The sequence below is a fragment of the Primulina eburnea genome, chromosome 6 (genome assembly GCF_022965805.1).
Source record: "Primulina eburnea isolate SZY01 chromosome 6, ASM2296580v1, whole genome shotgun sequence".
NCBI classification, from domain to species: domain Eukaryota; kingdom Viridiplantae; phylum Streptophyta; class Magnoliopsida; order Lamiales; family Gesneriaceae; genus Primulina; species Primulina eburnea.
The window spans coordinates 936,370-950,683 of NC_133106.1; the positions used below are offsets into that span (position 1 = coordinate 936,370).

At 36.8% G+C, this 14,314-nt stretch overlaps 2 protein-coding genes across 2 annotated transcripts; one reads left to right on the forward strand and one right to left on the reverse strand.

Annotated features, from left to right (window-relative positions):
* The first annotated feature begins 3,846 nt into the window (after positions 1-3,846).
* Positions 3,847-5,884, forward strand: LOC140833667 (uncharacterized). The gene is made up of 6 exons (XM_073197993.1): positions 3,847-3,998; positions 4,092-4,163; positions 4,724-4,741; positions 5,500-5,552; positions 5,653-5,790; positions 5,881-5,884. The coding sequence occupies exons 1-6, from the start codon at positions 3,861-3,863 to the stop codon at positions 5,882-5,884; spliced, it is 423 nt and encodes a 140-aa protein (XP_073054094.1). The 5' UTR covers positions 3,847-3,860.
* Positions 5,885-6,278: 394 nt separating this feature from the next.
* Positions 6,279-12,872, reverse strand: LOC140833717 (DNA replication licensing factor MCM7-like). The gene is made up of 15 exons (XM_073198041.1): positions 12,735-12,872; positions 12,577-12,644; positions 12,357-12,416; positions 12,039-12,262; positions 11,039-11,216; positions 10,805-10,927; positions 10,637-10,726; positions 10,007-10,149; positions 9,262-9,439; positions 8,787-8,978; positions 8,534-8,706; positions 8,127-8,330; positions 7,682-7,847; positions 7,134-7,355; positions 6,279-6,880 (listed from the first exon to the last, which is right to left on the reverse strand). The coding sequence occupies exons 1-15, from the start codon at positions 12,763-12,765 to the stop codon at positions 6,776-6,778; spliced, it is 2,157 nt and encodes a 718-aa protein (XP_073054142.1). The 5' UTR covers positions 12,766-12,872; the 3' UTR covers positions 6,279-6,775.
* Between the last annotated feature and the right edge of the window lie 1,442 nt (positions 12,873-14,314).

Sequence of the window (14,314 nt, forward strand, 5' to 3'; positions counted from 1 at the left end):
TCAGGAATGCGTTATGCAATTCTTAATGGGTTTGAATGATTCCTATGCTCAAATTCGTGCACAAATCCTGATGATGGATAATGTTCCCATCATTTCAAAGACCTTCTCATTGGTTGTGCAAGAGGAGAGACAACGCTCCATACAACAAGAGAACATTCCTTTTCCAGTTGATTCGAATCCAACAGTGACTTGCTCACCTAATGTTGCGGCTGTTAAGTCTTTTTCAAATGTCAAAGGAAACAGATATGACAAGCTTATATGCTCTCACTGTGATGGAATTGGGCATACTGTGGATAAGTGCTATAAATTGCATGGTTATCCACCTAGTCATTCTAAGTACAAGAGCAAACAACATCCGGGCAAAGCATATACAAATCAGACCCGGGGGGTTACTACTGACTTAGCTTCCAGCCCTGGGGAACTTTCACTGAATCAAGATCAATGCAAGCAGCTTATTGCAATCTTAAGTTCTCAGCTTCATTCTAATTCTGGATCCATTACGACTCCACAACACAATGAGCCTTCAGTTTCGTGCTTCAATGGTATATATTCCTTGTCCCTTGATCCTGGTTCATTATCTCAGAAAAGCTGGGTGTTAGACACCGGAGCAACGCATCATATATGTTGTTCGTTGTCTTCTTTCCACTCCTATACAAGTTTTCGATCCACAGTCACAATGCCTAATGGCCTCACAATACATGTTTCACACATGGGTACTGTACACTTATCAATGCATTTGGTGTTGCATAATGTTCTTTTTGTTCCACAATTCCGTTTTAATTTACTCTCCGTTAGTTCCATCACAGACAGCTTGAAGTGCTCTGTCTCATTTTCATCATCTTTATGTCATATTCAGGATTTAAACATGAAGCAGACGATTGGGATTGGTAGAAGAGTCGGAGATCTATATGTCCTTGAACCATACAACTCCTCCACTATCTTTAATGTTTCTTTTAATAAGACTACCTTGTGGCATTGTAGACTAGGCCATCCTTCCTTTACTCGATTATCTGTACTAGGATCTGACTTGCAACTCACACCTGTAAATGACACCTTACACCCATGCTCAGTTTGTCATTTTTCCAAGCAAAAGAGATTGTCATTTCCATCAAATAAATCTATGTGTGCATCTATATTTGACCTTGTTCATATTGATATTTGGGGGCCATTTCACCAAATTAGTATTGAAGGGTATAAGTTTTTTCTTACGATAGTGGACGATCATTCTCGCTTTACTTGGGTTTATATGCTCAAAGCAAAATCTGATGTCTCACATGTATTCCCCACCTTTTGCAACCTTATACACACTCAGTTTGGGAAACAAATAAAGTCTGTTCGTGCAGACAATGCCCCTGAATTAAACTTTACTGACTTTTTCAAATCCAAAGGCATTGTCGCCTATCACTCATGTGTTGACCGACCACAACAAAATTCTGTTGTTGAGCGAAAACATCAACATATCCTCAACGTGGCCCGATCATTGATGTTTCAGTCAAATATTCCACTGGTATATTGGAGTGATTGTATATCAACTGTTGTATATCTCATCAACCGAACACCTTCCCCTCTTCTATCCCACAAAACCCCTTTTGCACTACTTCATAACAAGGCACCAGCTTATTCCCACCTAAAGGTCTTCGGTTGTCTCTGTTTTGGCTCTACTCTCCCACATAGCCGAACTAAGTTTGCTGCGCGTGCTATTCAGTCTGTTTTCCTTGGGTATCCTCCTGGATATAAAGGCTACAAATTACTCAATCTCACCACAAATGAGATTTACATATCTCGGGATGTTATATTCCATGAACAATCATTTCCTTTCAAGGATATTTCCTCTACTCCTGTTGACACTGAAATATTCTCTGATAATATTTTACCCACTCAAAGAAACCTCCCAGTTGCTCACCGTGAGTCTACTCGTTCACGTCGCACTCTCACCACCCCCACTCACCTTCGTGATTACCAGTGTTATTTTTCCATATCCACTGGTCTCTCTCATTCTACTGCTCATCCTTTATCCTCGGTCCTTACTCCAAATAGATTGTCACAACAATATCGAGCCTTTATTCATAACATTTCATCCATCATTGAACCACGAACTTTTGCTCAAGCTGTTGTTCAGCCGGAATGGAGACAGGCTATGGATGAAGAATTGCGAGCACTCGAACATAATGACACATGGTCCATTGTTTCTCTTCCTCCCCATAAAAGTGTAGTTGGCTGTAAATGGGTATACAAGGCCAAGTTTCAAGCTGATGGTTCGCTCGAACGGTATAAAGCTCGCCTTGTTGCAAAAGGATTTACACAACAAGAGGGTATTAATTATTTTGAAACGTTTTCTCCCGTTGCTAAACTTGTGACTGTCAAGACCTTATTAGCTGTAGCTGCTGCTCATGGATGGTTTTTGATGCAACTTGACGTCAACAATGCTTTTCTCCATGGTACGCTTCATGAAGAAGTGTATATGGAATTGTCTCCCGGATATCAATGTCAGGGGGAGTCTTTACCATCACAGCCGGTGTGTAGATTGCACAAGTCATTGTATGGCCTTAAGCAAGCCTCGCGTCAGTGGTTTGAAAAATTCTCATCCACTCTTCTTCAAATTGGATATACTCAGTCACTTGCTGATAGTTCATTGTTTGTTCGAGCTCGGGGCAGCATATTTCTAGCCTTACTTGTATACGTTGATGACGTTGTCATTGCTACCAACAGTGAAGAAGAAGCTGTCAATTTAAAAGTCTTTCTAAATGGCAAGTTCAAACTGAAAGATTTGGGCAACCTCAAATACTTTCTTGGGATTGAGGTTGCACGGTCCACTCGGGGCATTTCCATTTGACATCGTCATTACGCTCTTCAACTCCTCACTGACTCCGGTATGCTTGGGTGCAAGCCTCGTACCACTCCTATGGAATTTGGTTCCAAATTGAGTCAAGAGGACAGTGACTTACTCGAAGATCCTTCTCATTATCGAAGAATGATTGGTAGACTCTTATACCTCACAATCACTCGCCCAGATTTGTCCTATGCAGTTAACAGATTAAGTCAATATGTTGCCAAACCAAGAGCAGCACATTTGGCTGTTGTATACAACGTGCTTCGATATGTCAAAGGCACTGTTGGTCAGGGGTTATTTTATGCTTCTTCTAATGATCTTCGAATTAATTCCTTCTCTGATTCGGATTGGGCAACATGCCCTGATACTCGTAGATTTGTTACTGGTTTTTGTGTGTTCCTTGGAGACTCTTTAGTATCCTGGAAATCCAAGAAACAACATACAGTGTCTCGATCATCTTCGGAAGCGGAATATCGAGCTATGGCTAGTGTTACCTGTGAGATTGTGTGGATCATTTCACTCCTCAAGGACCTGCAAATTGCACAAGCTGAACCAGCCACTCTCTTCTGTGACAACCAATCTGCAATGCACATTGCCTCCAACCCGGTGTTTCACGAACGAACCAAGCACATCGAGATTGATTGTCATTTGGTTCGAGAAAAACTTCAAGCCAAAGTCATTAAGCTTCTGCATGTGTCTTCCGCATTACAAATTGCCGACTTACTTACTAAACCTTTGCTCCCAACTCAGTTCAAGATGCTGCTGTCCAAGATGGGAACCATCAACATACATGTTCCATCTTGAGGGGGCATATTGAACAATACATATAAAAGGCAACAAACAGAGAAACACGCTTATAGGAACCACGTTTTATGTTTCTAGTTCTCATACCTTTCTGCTATGTTTTAGCTCATTTTCCTGATATATAATGTAAGCAAACTCTCATTTTGTTCTTTGAGGAAATAATAACTGAAGACTTTTCTTCTTTCTCCAACTGCTTCTTTTATTCTAATACAGCAGAAAGAAAACCATGGGTGTTGATGTTTTAGTGAATATAGATGATTTAAGATCATGTTCTGCAAAATCTATATGCAGAATATGCCATGAAGAAGAGTCCGAAAGCTGTAAAAGCTTGGAGGCTCCTTGCGCTTGCACCGGAACTGTCAAGGTTTGTGTTTCGTGATAGTAATTATTATTATTGGGAAATTTATGTCCTTCATGATATTGAATATGATTGTTTCTTGTTTTGCTCTGTTTTCAGTTTGCTCACAGAGATTGCATACAGAGATGGTGCAATGAAAAGCGAAACACTATTTGTGAAATTTGCTTGCAGGTGCAAATTTTGTTGTGTCAAATCAAGAATATGATCACTGGGATTTTCCATATTAATTCTGTCGATCATATTAACAATATTAATTATTTACTTGTTGTTTTTAATATAAAAAATCTTGGATTTGTTTCACCTTAGTTGTTGTTTCTGTGTGTTTCTTGCCCCTGTGTGAGAAAGCTGGAGCCTCTTCCTGAAGGGTTTTCGTCTGAAAAATAACTCATATATTTTAGTGTGTATATATATATTAAATAAATATTATGTTTATTTATGTATTCACCTTCTTTTAAAACTCTTTTCTCCTGATTTAGTTAATTTTCAATTCCACGGATTAGTTTTTTTTTTGGAAGGAAGGCAACTCGGGAGCATTTCTTTGGCTATTCTCTTTTTTTCATTTAGCTGTGAGTGGGACATTAGAATCTATCTTCTTTCTCGTCTACCTGTGTTGTTTCTGTTGCCTGTGAGGTTCATTATATTTTGAATATAGTAATTAAAAATTAGTGAAAAGAGTTTAGATGTCGAGCATCAAATATTTTATTTTGTCCTAATTTGATATTTGGTTGCAGAAGTTCGAACCGGGGTACACATCCATAGCCGTACCTGTGTTCGAAAGGGCCTGAAGCGAAAATTTAATAATGAGTTCTCTTGTTACTATAAATAATACAAAAATTCAGTTAGTGTATAAAAAATACAATAGATACACAACAACAATATATTACATGAAAAAACAAGTCAATAAATATTTGAAATAATTACATAGATATTAATTGTTTAGCTATTTTAGAGGAAAAAAATATATATCAAATTTGTATAATCCAGTTTTTGGAAAATTTATTTGTCAAATTAACATAGCTAACTCATTTAGTCTATTCTGTGACATTATTGATTGAAAATAAATCTTTATTAACTTCAACTTCAATAAGCTTCTTTCTACTTATGCAAATGTTACTAGGATAGTTAACAAAATCTTATAGCTAATATAAGTATTTAAGAATAAATCATTCATTTTTGCCAAACACTGTAACATCTTAAAAATTGTTGAAATTCTATACAATACTTCATCAAGTTAGTTAAATATTAACTCGTTAACTTCTCCAAACTCAACAAATTCCCCAAAGTCTCTTGATATTATTTAAATTGTTCAAACCGAACTTGAAGAAAATATCGAGTTTGATCAATTATAAACAAAAAATAATCAGATTACTCTTATTTTTATTTAATATTGAGCTAAAAAAAATATTATTTCATAATGTCATCGACTCAAAATATATATTGGAACCTCTCCAGGACCGGACCCTGAGGCGATGGCCTCTTTGGCCTCATAAAAGGTACGGCTTTGCTGACATCACAGCCGAAGAAGGCACACTTAATCGACACGACGATAGTAACCATAAGGTACGTAGTATTCTCTGCGCCGGATTCTTGTTTAAAATGGAATTTGCTGAGCTTATTATTTATGAAGAATAAGTAAAGTCGATGTTTTAAATACTGTTAGGGGAAGTTTGGAAATCCCAAGAATTAATCAAGAACAAGAGAATGTGGGAGAGATTCTTGAAACTGAATACGCGGAGTGTTCATCAGCAGCTGATAGAAGTGCTGCTTGCTGCAGATCAGTGGCTCTCATTGAGTCATTGTGAGTCCTTTTACTTTGATATTAACTCCCCAAGTATTTTTTTAACTCTAAAATTGAGTGTATGTTATTTTTTGTTTGCTGAATTTGCAGTTAACCGCATGGCTTGTGATCCGACATTTATTTGCTGTGTTTGCCTCGGGTACAGGGTCAAGGGGTCACCCATCGTCACTTCCTACAGTAATTCCCTACCATTTCTTGGTATAATTCATTGGTATGCATTATCAAAAAACCCAAATTAAAATTCTTGAAATAACTGTGCAGCTTCTTATTGTTAAAGCTAGTGGCATACTCCTTCCCATGTACGTGTTACTTCGGTTATCGCAGCAATTCACAATAGCATCTGGCATCATCATCGACAGGTATACTACTTATTCGAGTTCGTTCGTTTGGGGGAAGAGGGAAATTGGTTGTATAATGGATTCCGGAAATTTTCATGTATATTCTCGAAAATTTAGAGAATTTTTTTCATTCGATTAATATTTCCAATATTCACACTGTTGAGAGATGTCTGTGACACAAATGAATCGCTTTTTTTTTTTTTTTTACCTCTAATCTCAGAGATCTGTCACCGACATACCGAGTTCTGACGAGAGATGAAGAAGGGCAGCATAATAATGTCGAATCACAACCATAATAAAGCTCATCTGTGCATTCCTCGTGTACGTGCCCAGCGCAATTATGTTCTTTTTTCTCCCTCTGTAGGTTAAAGGCATGGCAATTTCTTCTACAGGTAGAGATATAGAATAATAAACTGAAGCAAATGTATCTTCTTCCAATGAAGAGTAAAAGCAGTGGATTTTTTGCAATTGTTGCATAGTCAAGTCTATAAGTTTACAAGGAAGATCGAGATGATATGCAGTCATTACAGGATGTCTCACTTCACTTGCCAACCAACAATAAGGCTGGTAATGCCTGACCTAGCCGTTTAGTTAAAGTAGTCCATCATGCGGCTAGGGCGGAATGCTTGATGGCAGGCATAACTTGCTTAAACATCAATAAAACGGATGTTAAATGTGTTTGGATGTATCTGCCACACATTTAAGGCTGCATATTCTTCTAAACATTCTTTAAGCTGGGCTTCACTGTATCCCTGTTAAAACCAAGAGCAAGTCTCATGACTAGCGATAAAAACGAATATATTGTCATCACAAAAGCAAAAAAACTTGACCCACATAGGTCTTATAACCAGCGTGCGTTTCCCCCTTCAGTTACTTAGCATTCCCCACTCAGAGGGGTTAATCAACATTTCAGTAACAGTGTATAAACTTCATCTGGTACTGCTTTCACATGGGTACTCCCAAAATTGTGAGAGACTATGTATTTCAATTTTTTCAGAATCTAACCTTTCTTGAAATCCAGTTAAGCGCATGGGCGTAGCTTATATTCATCTCGTTAATCCGAGTAGCTTCGTCCCGTAAGATTGAATATATATCAGAAATCGCATCCAACCCTGATCTTTGGCGTTCATCCGAATACAAAGAGAACTTTGACATTTGCATTAACCTAAGTGCCTCATCGACATCACTCTGAGCGACGTAATCCGAGAATCTTAGCCTTGCTAAAGCCTAAAAAGATCAATATAAGTTTCCATCCCACTTAAAGTTCTGTAGTATAGTCATGCAACCTTAATCTAAAAAGGCCAAATTAAGAGAATTTTTATCTTCTGAGATTTGCAATTCCATCCAGAAAACATATCAGCCACGGTATATTGCCTTCTACTGCTGTTGAATGAGGGTCCAAAAAATATAATAATTCTTTACAAATGAAATATTGATTGATCAATAAGACACTTGAAAAAAATCATATTATCATGAGAATGCTGTTGACCAATGTACAGCACGATTAAAGAGTTTCAATTGATCAAACATTGAATGATCGAAAAAGTACTCACCCCCGATATCCTGAGAATGCTTAGTAGAGTTCTAACAGTTGTATAAGAGTGGGGGGTACTTGATTTTGCTTCCTCCTGCCTGATGCTTGAATATGCGCTGGCTATATATTCTTCCAGCTCCTTCGGTACTGCGGGGGACAATTTTCTTGCAGCTGATATATATGCCCTAGTAATGATAAATTTTTCAGTTCAAACAAGTGCAGTTTACACTTAAAAGGTTTTCGATCAAATGGAATTTGTGCGGCAAGGACCATGTCATGCATTTAATGTTACTGAACGGTTCTCTTGCAAAGCCTTAGCAACAGAACAATGCAAAAACCAAAGAACTTACTCCCCACATTCTTGGAGTTCTGATAGAAATAATTGCATTAATTTTTCCAAATAAATATTTAATTTCTTATTTTTTTCGGGTGATAAAAATGAAAATATTTGCTGATGGATTTACCTGATGACCGATGGTTCAAGGGGAGTGAACCCAAGGTCAGGAGATTCTTTCGCCTGGTGAACATGGAGAACATGCCTAGCCATTTCAAGATCCGTATCCATATCTGCTCGGTCTAGGATCAACCATAGGAGATCAAACCTTGACAGAAGAGCAGGGGGGAGATTGATATTCTCAGCTGGTGTTCTCCTAAGATCATATCTTCCCCTTAACATAAACATGGAAACTGAAAAATATCAGAGCGGGCAATGAAAGTTATTGATTAATAATTAGTTGTAACTTGGTCGAATTAAACCAGCCTTGCATCTGTATTATAGTCCAGATAAGTATAAAAATGCAAATGAGATTGGTGGTGTGACATACTAAAACACAAACCAAAAACAGTTACATTGAGTTTATGATAAGTATACCAGGCCGGATTAGCCGCAGCAAGGACAGCAGTCCGTGCATTCAGAGATGTAGTGATGCCAGCCTTAGCAATACTAACAGTTTGTTGCTCCATTACTTCATGTATTGCCGTACGATCAGATTCATCCATCTTGTCGAATTCATCAATGGCACATATACCCATATCCGCAAGTACCTGATGCAAGCAACAGTTCTTATCAATACTCCATTTGCTTTCGGAAGATAGAAAAAGACACCTTCAATCAGTGCTCTCACCAGAGCACCACCTTCCAAAACCATTTCATTTGTCACTGGATCCTTCTGAACAGCAGCAGTCAAACCAACTCCACTACTTCCTTTACCAGTTGTATAAACACCCCTTGGGGCAACATTAATTATGTGTTTGAGAAGCTGACTTTTTGCAACTCCTGGATCACCCATCAAACATATGTGTAGGTCTCCTCTAATCTGCATTTAGATAAAGAGAATGTTATTATGCCAAAACCATGGGAAGCAAAATAAGATTCCCAAATGAAAGATAGATGCTTTCCAAGGTGGAACTGATAGACAGGTACGTTTAATCATGTCCAAAGAACTGATGCATTTGACTCGGGCAGAAGATAAAAAAAGGCACTGGTGTGTGCGTTAATAGCAATATAACAGAAACAAATAGAAAGAGGGGCATCAACTTTCATAATCAGATTGTTCAAGGGTAAAAAAGGTCAGGCCAAAAAAAAAACATCAATAGTACCCTCATCCCATCCTTCAATTTTCGATGTGGAGCACCAACTAGGAGAAGAAGAAGGGCCTTTTTAATATCTCCATGCCCAAATATCTCGGGCGCCAATGACTGAGCCAATTTGTTATAGATGTCACCATCCTCAGCTAAGCGAGCAATTTGCTCTTCCTCATCTCCTCTGAGTTCATACCTGCAAACAGCAACAATCATTTAGTTTCACTAATAAATTTTTTGTCACGAATCAATTGGACAGGTAACCATAAAGAATACCCTAACAATGAATTGTCACCCTGCTCGTGGAACTTGAGGATATCTTTCTCAACAGGGTGACAAGAAAGGTGAAAAGGATAATTTGGGGCTGGGTATTACCAGCAGAGTACATTTGTCGTACTGTTCTCTTCTGTCTCTACTCTATCCAAATATAAAAATAGATTACACCAGTTTCACTAGAAAAGGAATCTGAGACGAAGGGCATAATAAAACCCAATACATTTCACTTTACTCCCGGTGAAGGCAAGATGGCAGGACAAGGCATCCTCGTTCTATATCTATTAACACTTGTTTTCTTTAGCTTTATCACAAAATTTTGTGATCCAGAGACCAAAATAAGAGTCATTTATAATGAATCAGTAAGTACGCTGTGGCACTCTCCAGAACTACAGAATTAACTAGCTAAACCTTGTCGAGAATCTCATTGACATTTTATTCCCATGTAGCAAAAAAAAAAGCACATGTAAGAAATAGTGAAATGTCTTACTCTTCATATTTTTTTTTGAAATGGGTTACAGACATGGCTTCCAAGTATGTATCTGCAATTAATCCAGCTCGCATAGCCCTAAATCCAGTGTATGGCATTGGAAGAAATATCCCCGACAACTCAACAATATCACCTGGAGCCACCTGCAATATCGAGAATGATCATAGGTAGAAAGGCTAGGACCGAAAATATAAATTTCTAATATCTACGAAAAAAGTTAGCTGGGTACTATACACAAAAAGGAAAAAACTTAACATTACTCATTTACATTGAACTTAACATTACTCATTTACATTGAGCACCTTAGCATGCTTTGAGCCTTTTAGTAACTAGTAAAATCTAATCTTCAATAATTCTAAAAAAAAATCTTATCTTCTATATTGATTGTCAGGTTTCAAACTGAAACACAAATCAGAGAGGTCTAGTTATATCTAAACTATTTCAAGTGGGTAAATCATTATAATTTCTGATTTTCTTAAAAGAAAAATTTCCAAGCTTGCACAATCATTTGAGTTTGTGACATCAAGATTCCACAACCCGAGGTCCTAGACTCCACGCCTCAGCTTGTAGACATGCATCAATTTTATGCAGTTTACGAAAAACACTTAGAAGATTACAGATATCACCAACCTTTCGTGTAAGCTCTCCCCTAAAATGAACAGTCATGGACCGAGGAATGTGCCCTTTTGGAACATGTTCAGCTAACTCTTGAAGTTTGGCCTGCAATTAATTTAATCTATGAAAAAGGAACTCAGGATTGTGTTGATTGAATTGCCACTCTTAAATGCAAGTGTTAACCTCCTGAAACTTCAAAAATTTTGATGCCCTGAGCTGGGGAATAAGATTTCCTTTTGCCCTATTTGTTTTGCATTGAGCAGATGGACAATCAAATAGAGGCATGAATACTCGAGCAGTGACCTCCTGAGTCAAATAAAACCGCATAATATTATGATTTTTTTTTGAAGAGAAAAACCACAGTTTATTGAGCATACAAAGTCAAGAATGAAGTCAAGCACATAGCAAATACAAAACCTGGTAGATTTCGAATCCACACTCTTCACAAGTATAGACGGCCACCTGCATTAATGGTTTGACATCCGAACAGCGTGTCACAATACCAGATGTCCTTACAAGCTGACCGATATATGCAGCTTTGACCTCCCTAATGGTGAAATTCCGACCTTTTGAGGATGCTTTAATGTAAACTTCACTGGTTTTCAGAAGATAATTTGTTAGCTTTCCCTTCCTTTCTTAAGAAGTTTAGCAGATAATCGTGACAATTCTTATACTGCCTCTAGTTCATGGAATGAATCAAACTTGAGACAGTGACATTAGCATAGTTGTTAAATTTCAAAAAGAAGTGAGCCCGTTGAGGCTCTGCCTTTGAGCCTCGACACGAGGTAAGGCGAAATGCTTTGATGAAGCATGTGCCATAAACCATAAAAAAGTATTGGTTTTCTTGTGTAGTGCCTCCTTCCACTCCTAATAACTACGGATATTAGCCCCTGGAAAACAATCTAATGAAGCAACCTAATCAACCTATGTTTTTTAATACTAGGCTTCAAGGTTAAACCATCACCGCTCTAGTCTAATAATCATTTCCAAGCATTCCTCTCCTATGCAATCAACTCAATAAATACTAGTTAATTGGTTTAGTAATTTTTAGATGTCGGATTTCATTCAGCAGAAAATATAAATAATTTTTACTTCTCTGGTATCACAAATATAAAAAATAAGGGCGATGTAAGTACATAGTTGTGCAAGCATATTTTTGTTTGTTGTACTATACCCGTTTAACTTATATTGACCGTGCTTCTAATCTCCTTTTATCTCACCATATGAAAGACCAGTTAAACAAATGCTTCAATAATAGATATAGGTTTTACTGGAAAGGAAATACACGAAATATAATGTTGCCTTTCCTTTCTACTTTCTCCGATAAATAGTGAATCACTCGAACAATCAAAACAGCGAGCATTTTATGACAATCAAATAAGATTTAAAAAATCCAAATTTCTTGGATAAATCTTACAATATTCGCTTGATTTCCATAGGCATCTTTTGCTGTGGATCAGATCGATCAGAATTTTCAGTTCCTTCCTCAGATCTCTGAGTCGTCAAAATATCTTGGTCGTCATCCATAAAGACCTCCGTTGGTACCGGCATAAGCTGGTCAATTGCAGTCGCAAATACTCCAACATATCTCCGTGTGTTTTCGGTGACCCGCCTCAGAAATTCCTCATCCAAGTCCTTATACTAATTTTAAAAAAATACGATGAAATTCTTAAATAAAAAAGATTTACTTCAAAACTGTTGGCATTTGATAAAACTGAAAAGGAAGAAACGTCACATTAGCTAGGTCTTCTAGCTCGATCTGGACGGCCTTGACTCTGCGATTCGCTATATCTTGCTGGAAATCAACAAATCAGCAAAATAATTTTTTTTTAAAAAAAAATACACAATATATGAAGATCTAAAGCACCAAATAACCACCATTAAGCTCATATTATAGTCTGGTATCCCGAATCCATAATGAGAGAGAAAAAGGAAGCAAAAGTATGGAAACTCACAAGGATGTTGATGTATTTGGCTTCACCATTCGGATCTGCAAAGTTGGAAAGAAAATCCTTCGCGGTTTCTGGAACACACAACACAAAATCCAGTAAACTCTATATGTGCAGATTAGAACACACAAAAAGGCGTAATGAATATTGTCGAGGTAGATTACCTATGTCTTGCTTGAAGTTGAGATCATCCATGGCGCCGCCTTCTGCGTCTCGCTGTGTTGGTTGCTATTGGTGGCAAAAAAGGAAGTGGAACAGAAGAGGTGATTGGATTTTTGGCGGGAAACAGGGGCCTACATACAAGAGAGAGCGGGTATTCGTTTTCGCAATCTGACCCTCGAGGTTCTCAAAAATGATTTTCCTTCTCAAACATTTGAAAAAAATACTCCAAACATCCGACAATCTGCCTGTGGGGTTTCTTTTTGTTAATATTTATGGTCGGGTGAAATTTCTTATAAACGATTTGCAAATATCATGGCAAATTAAAAAACATAAACACTCATGTAAAATCTTCTCACACGTTGAATTTTATAAAACGAATATTTTACCCTGTTATTTTTCATGGATGATTCAAATAAGAGATCTGTCTCACAAAATACGACACGTGAAACTTTCTTACACAAGTTTTTGTCGATTGATTGAAAACGTACTAATTTCAAAGATAATTATACTTGCATCCTTGAGTTTTCTTTTTCATATTTACAAACACAAATCCAGTTATACTTAATATATATTTCGTCAGTGAAGATTAACAAATAAATTCAGAATTTTCTGAATGCACAAAAATGTTATCAGACTTGTTTTCATCAGTTTACACCCTCGACTTCGTATTTATATTAAATTTTTTATGGGGTGAATGTAAGATAAAGGAAAAAACACGAGGGGAGGCTCGTAAATGTATAAGTTAATGGGATTTTTTTGTTTCTTCTCACAAATCTCAAAAAGATATATGTAATTAGATTTTTTTATTGACATAACAAACCTATGGGAGAACATTATTAACCCTTAACTAAAAGATAATAGTTTGGCAAAAAAAAGAAAATTAATTTTTAAAATAGGATTGTTGTTTCTAATGCATATTACAAAAATATATATATATGGTAAAAATTTATGTGTGACGGTCTCACGGGTCGTATTTTGTGAGACGGATCTCTTATTTGGGTCATCCGTAAAAAAATATTACTTTTTATACTAAGAGTATTACTTTTTATTGTGAATATCGGTATGGTTGACCCGTCTCAAAGATAAAGATTCGTAAGACCGTCTCACAAGAGATCTACTCTAAACTTCTAGGGAAAATTTTTCTAAAAATTTGGGGTAAAATAATCCTTACGTAACGGCCATCCTATCCAACTTTCATGCATTAAGATATGTTTCAAGCATGGATGATTATCATAAGAGATTTTCAACTTATCACAAAATTCTCGTTCTTGAAAATCAACACGTTTTCAAATCCAAAAAACTGATGAAATGTTCGGATTTCTTCTTGAGACAAATCTTTTATGCGTACCTGATTGATCAACGCTTGAAAATGTTTTTTTTTTTACAAGATCGAGCTAACAGCTATACTCATCAAATATATCTAAGCTGTTAGTAATTAGTACATTATAACACTCTATTTCTCTAAAATATATAGAATTATTTCGTTTTCATACATATTAAAAAATCGTTCGAAAAACAAGATTTATAAACAAACTTCTAAGCTAAAGTTCATGGTTTCGATTTAATTTTTTTTTTAATTATT

Bases quoted from the DNA above. Each gene is read 5' to 3' on its own strand.
- LOC140833717 (XM_073198041.1), bottom strand. From the start codon at position 12,765: ATGGATGATCTCAACTTCAAGCAAGACATAG. The intron at 11,217-12,038 runs GTAAGATTTATC...TCTGAAAACCAG, and splicing joins ATGGAAATCAAGCGAATATT to TGAAGTTTACATTAAAGCAT. The intron at 7,848-8,126 runs GTAAATCCATCA...TATCATTACTAG, and splicing joins CTTGAACCATCGGTCATCAG to GGCATATATATCAGCTGCAA.
- LOC140833667 (XM_073197993.1), top strand. From the start codon at position 3,861: ATGGGTGTTGATGTTTTAGTGAATATAGATGATTTAAGATCATGTTCT. The intron at 3,999-4,091 runs GTTTGTGTTTCG...CTCTGTTTTCAG, and splicing joins CTTGCACCGGAACTGTCAAG to TTTGCTCACAGAGATTGCAT. The intron at 5,553-5,652 runs GTACGTAGTATT...AAATACTGTTAG, and splicing joins ACGACGATAGTAACCATAAG to GGGAAGTTTGGAAATCCCAA.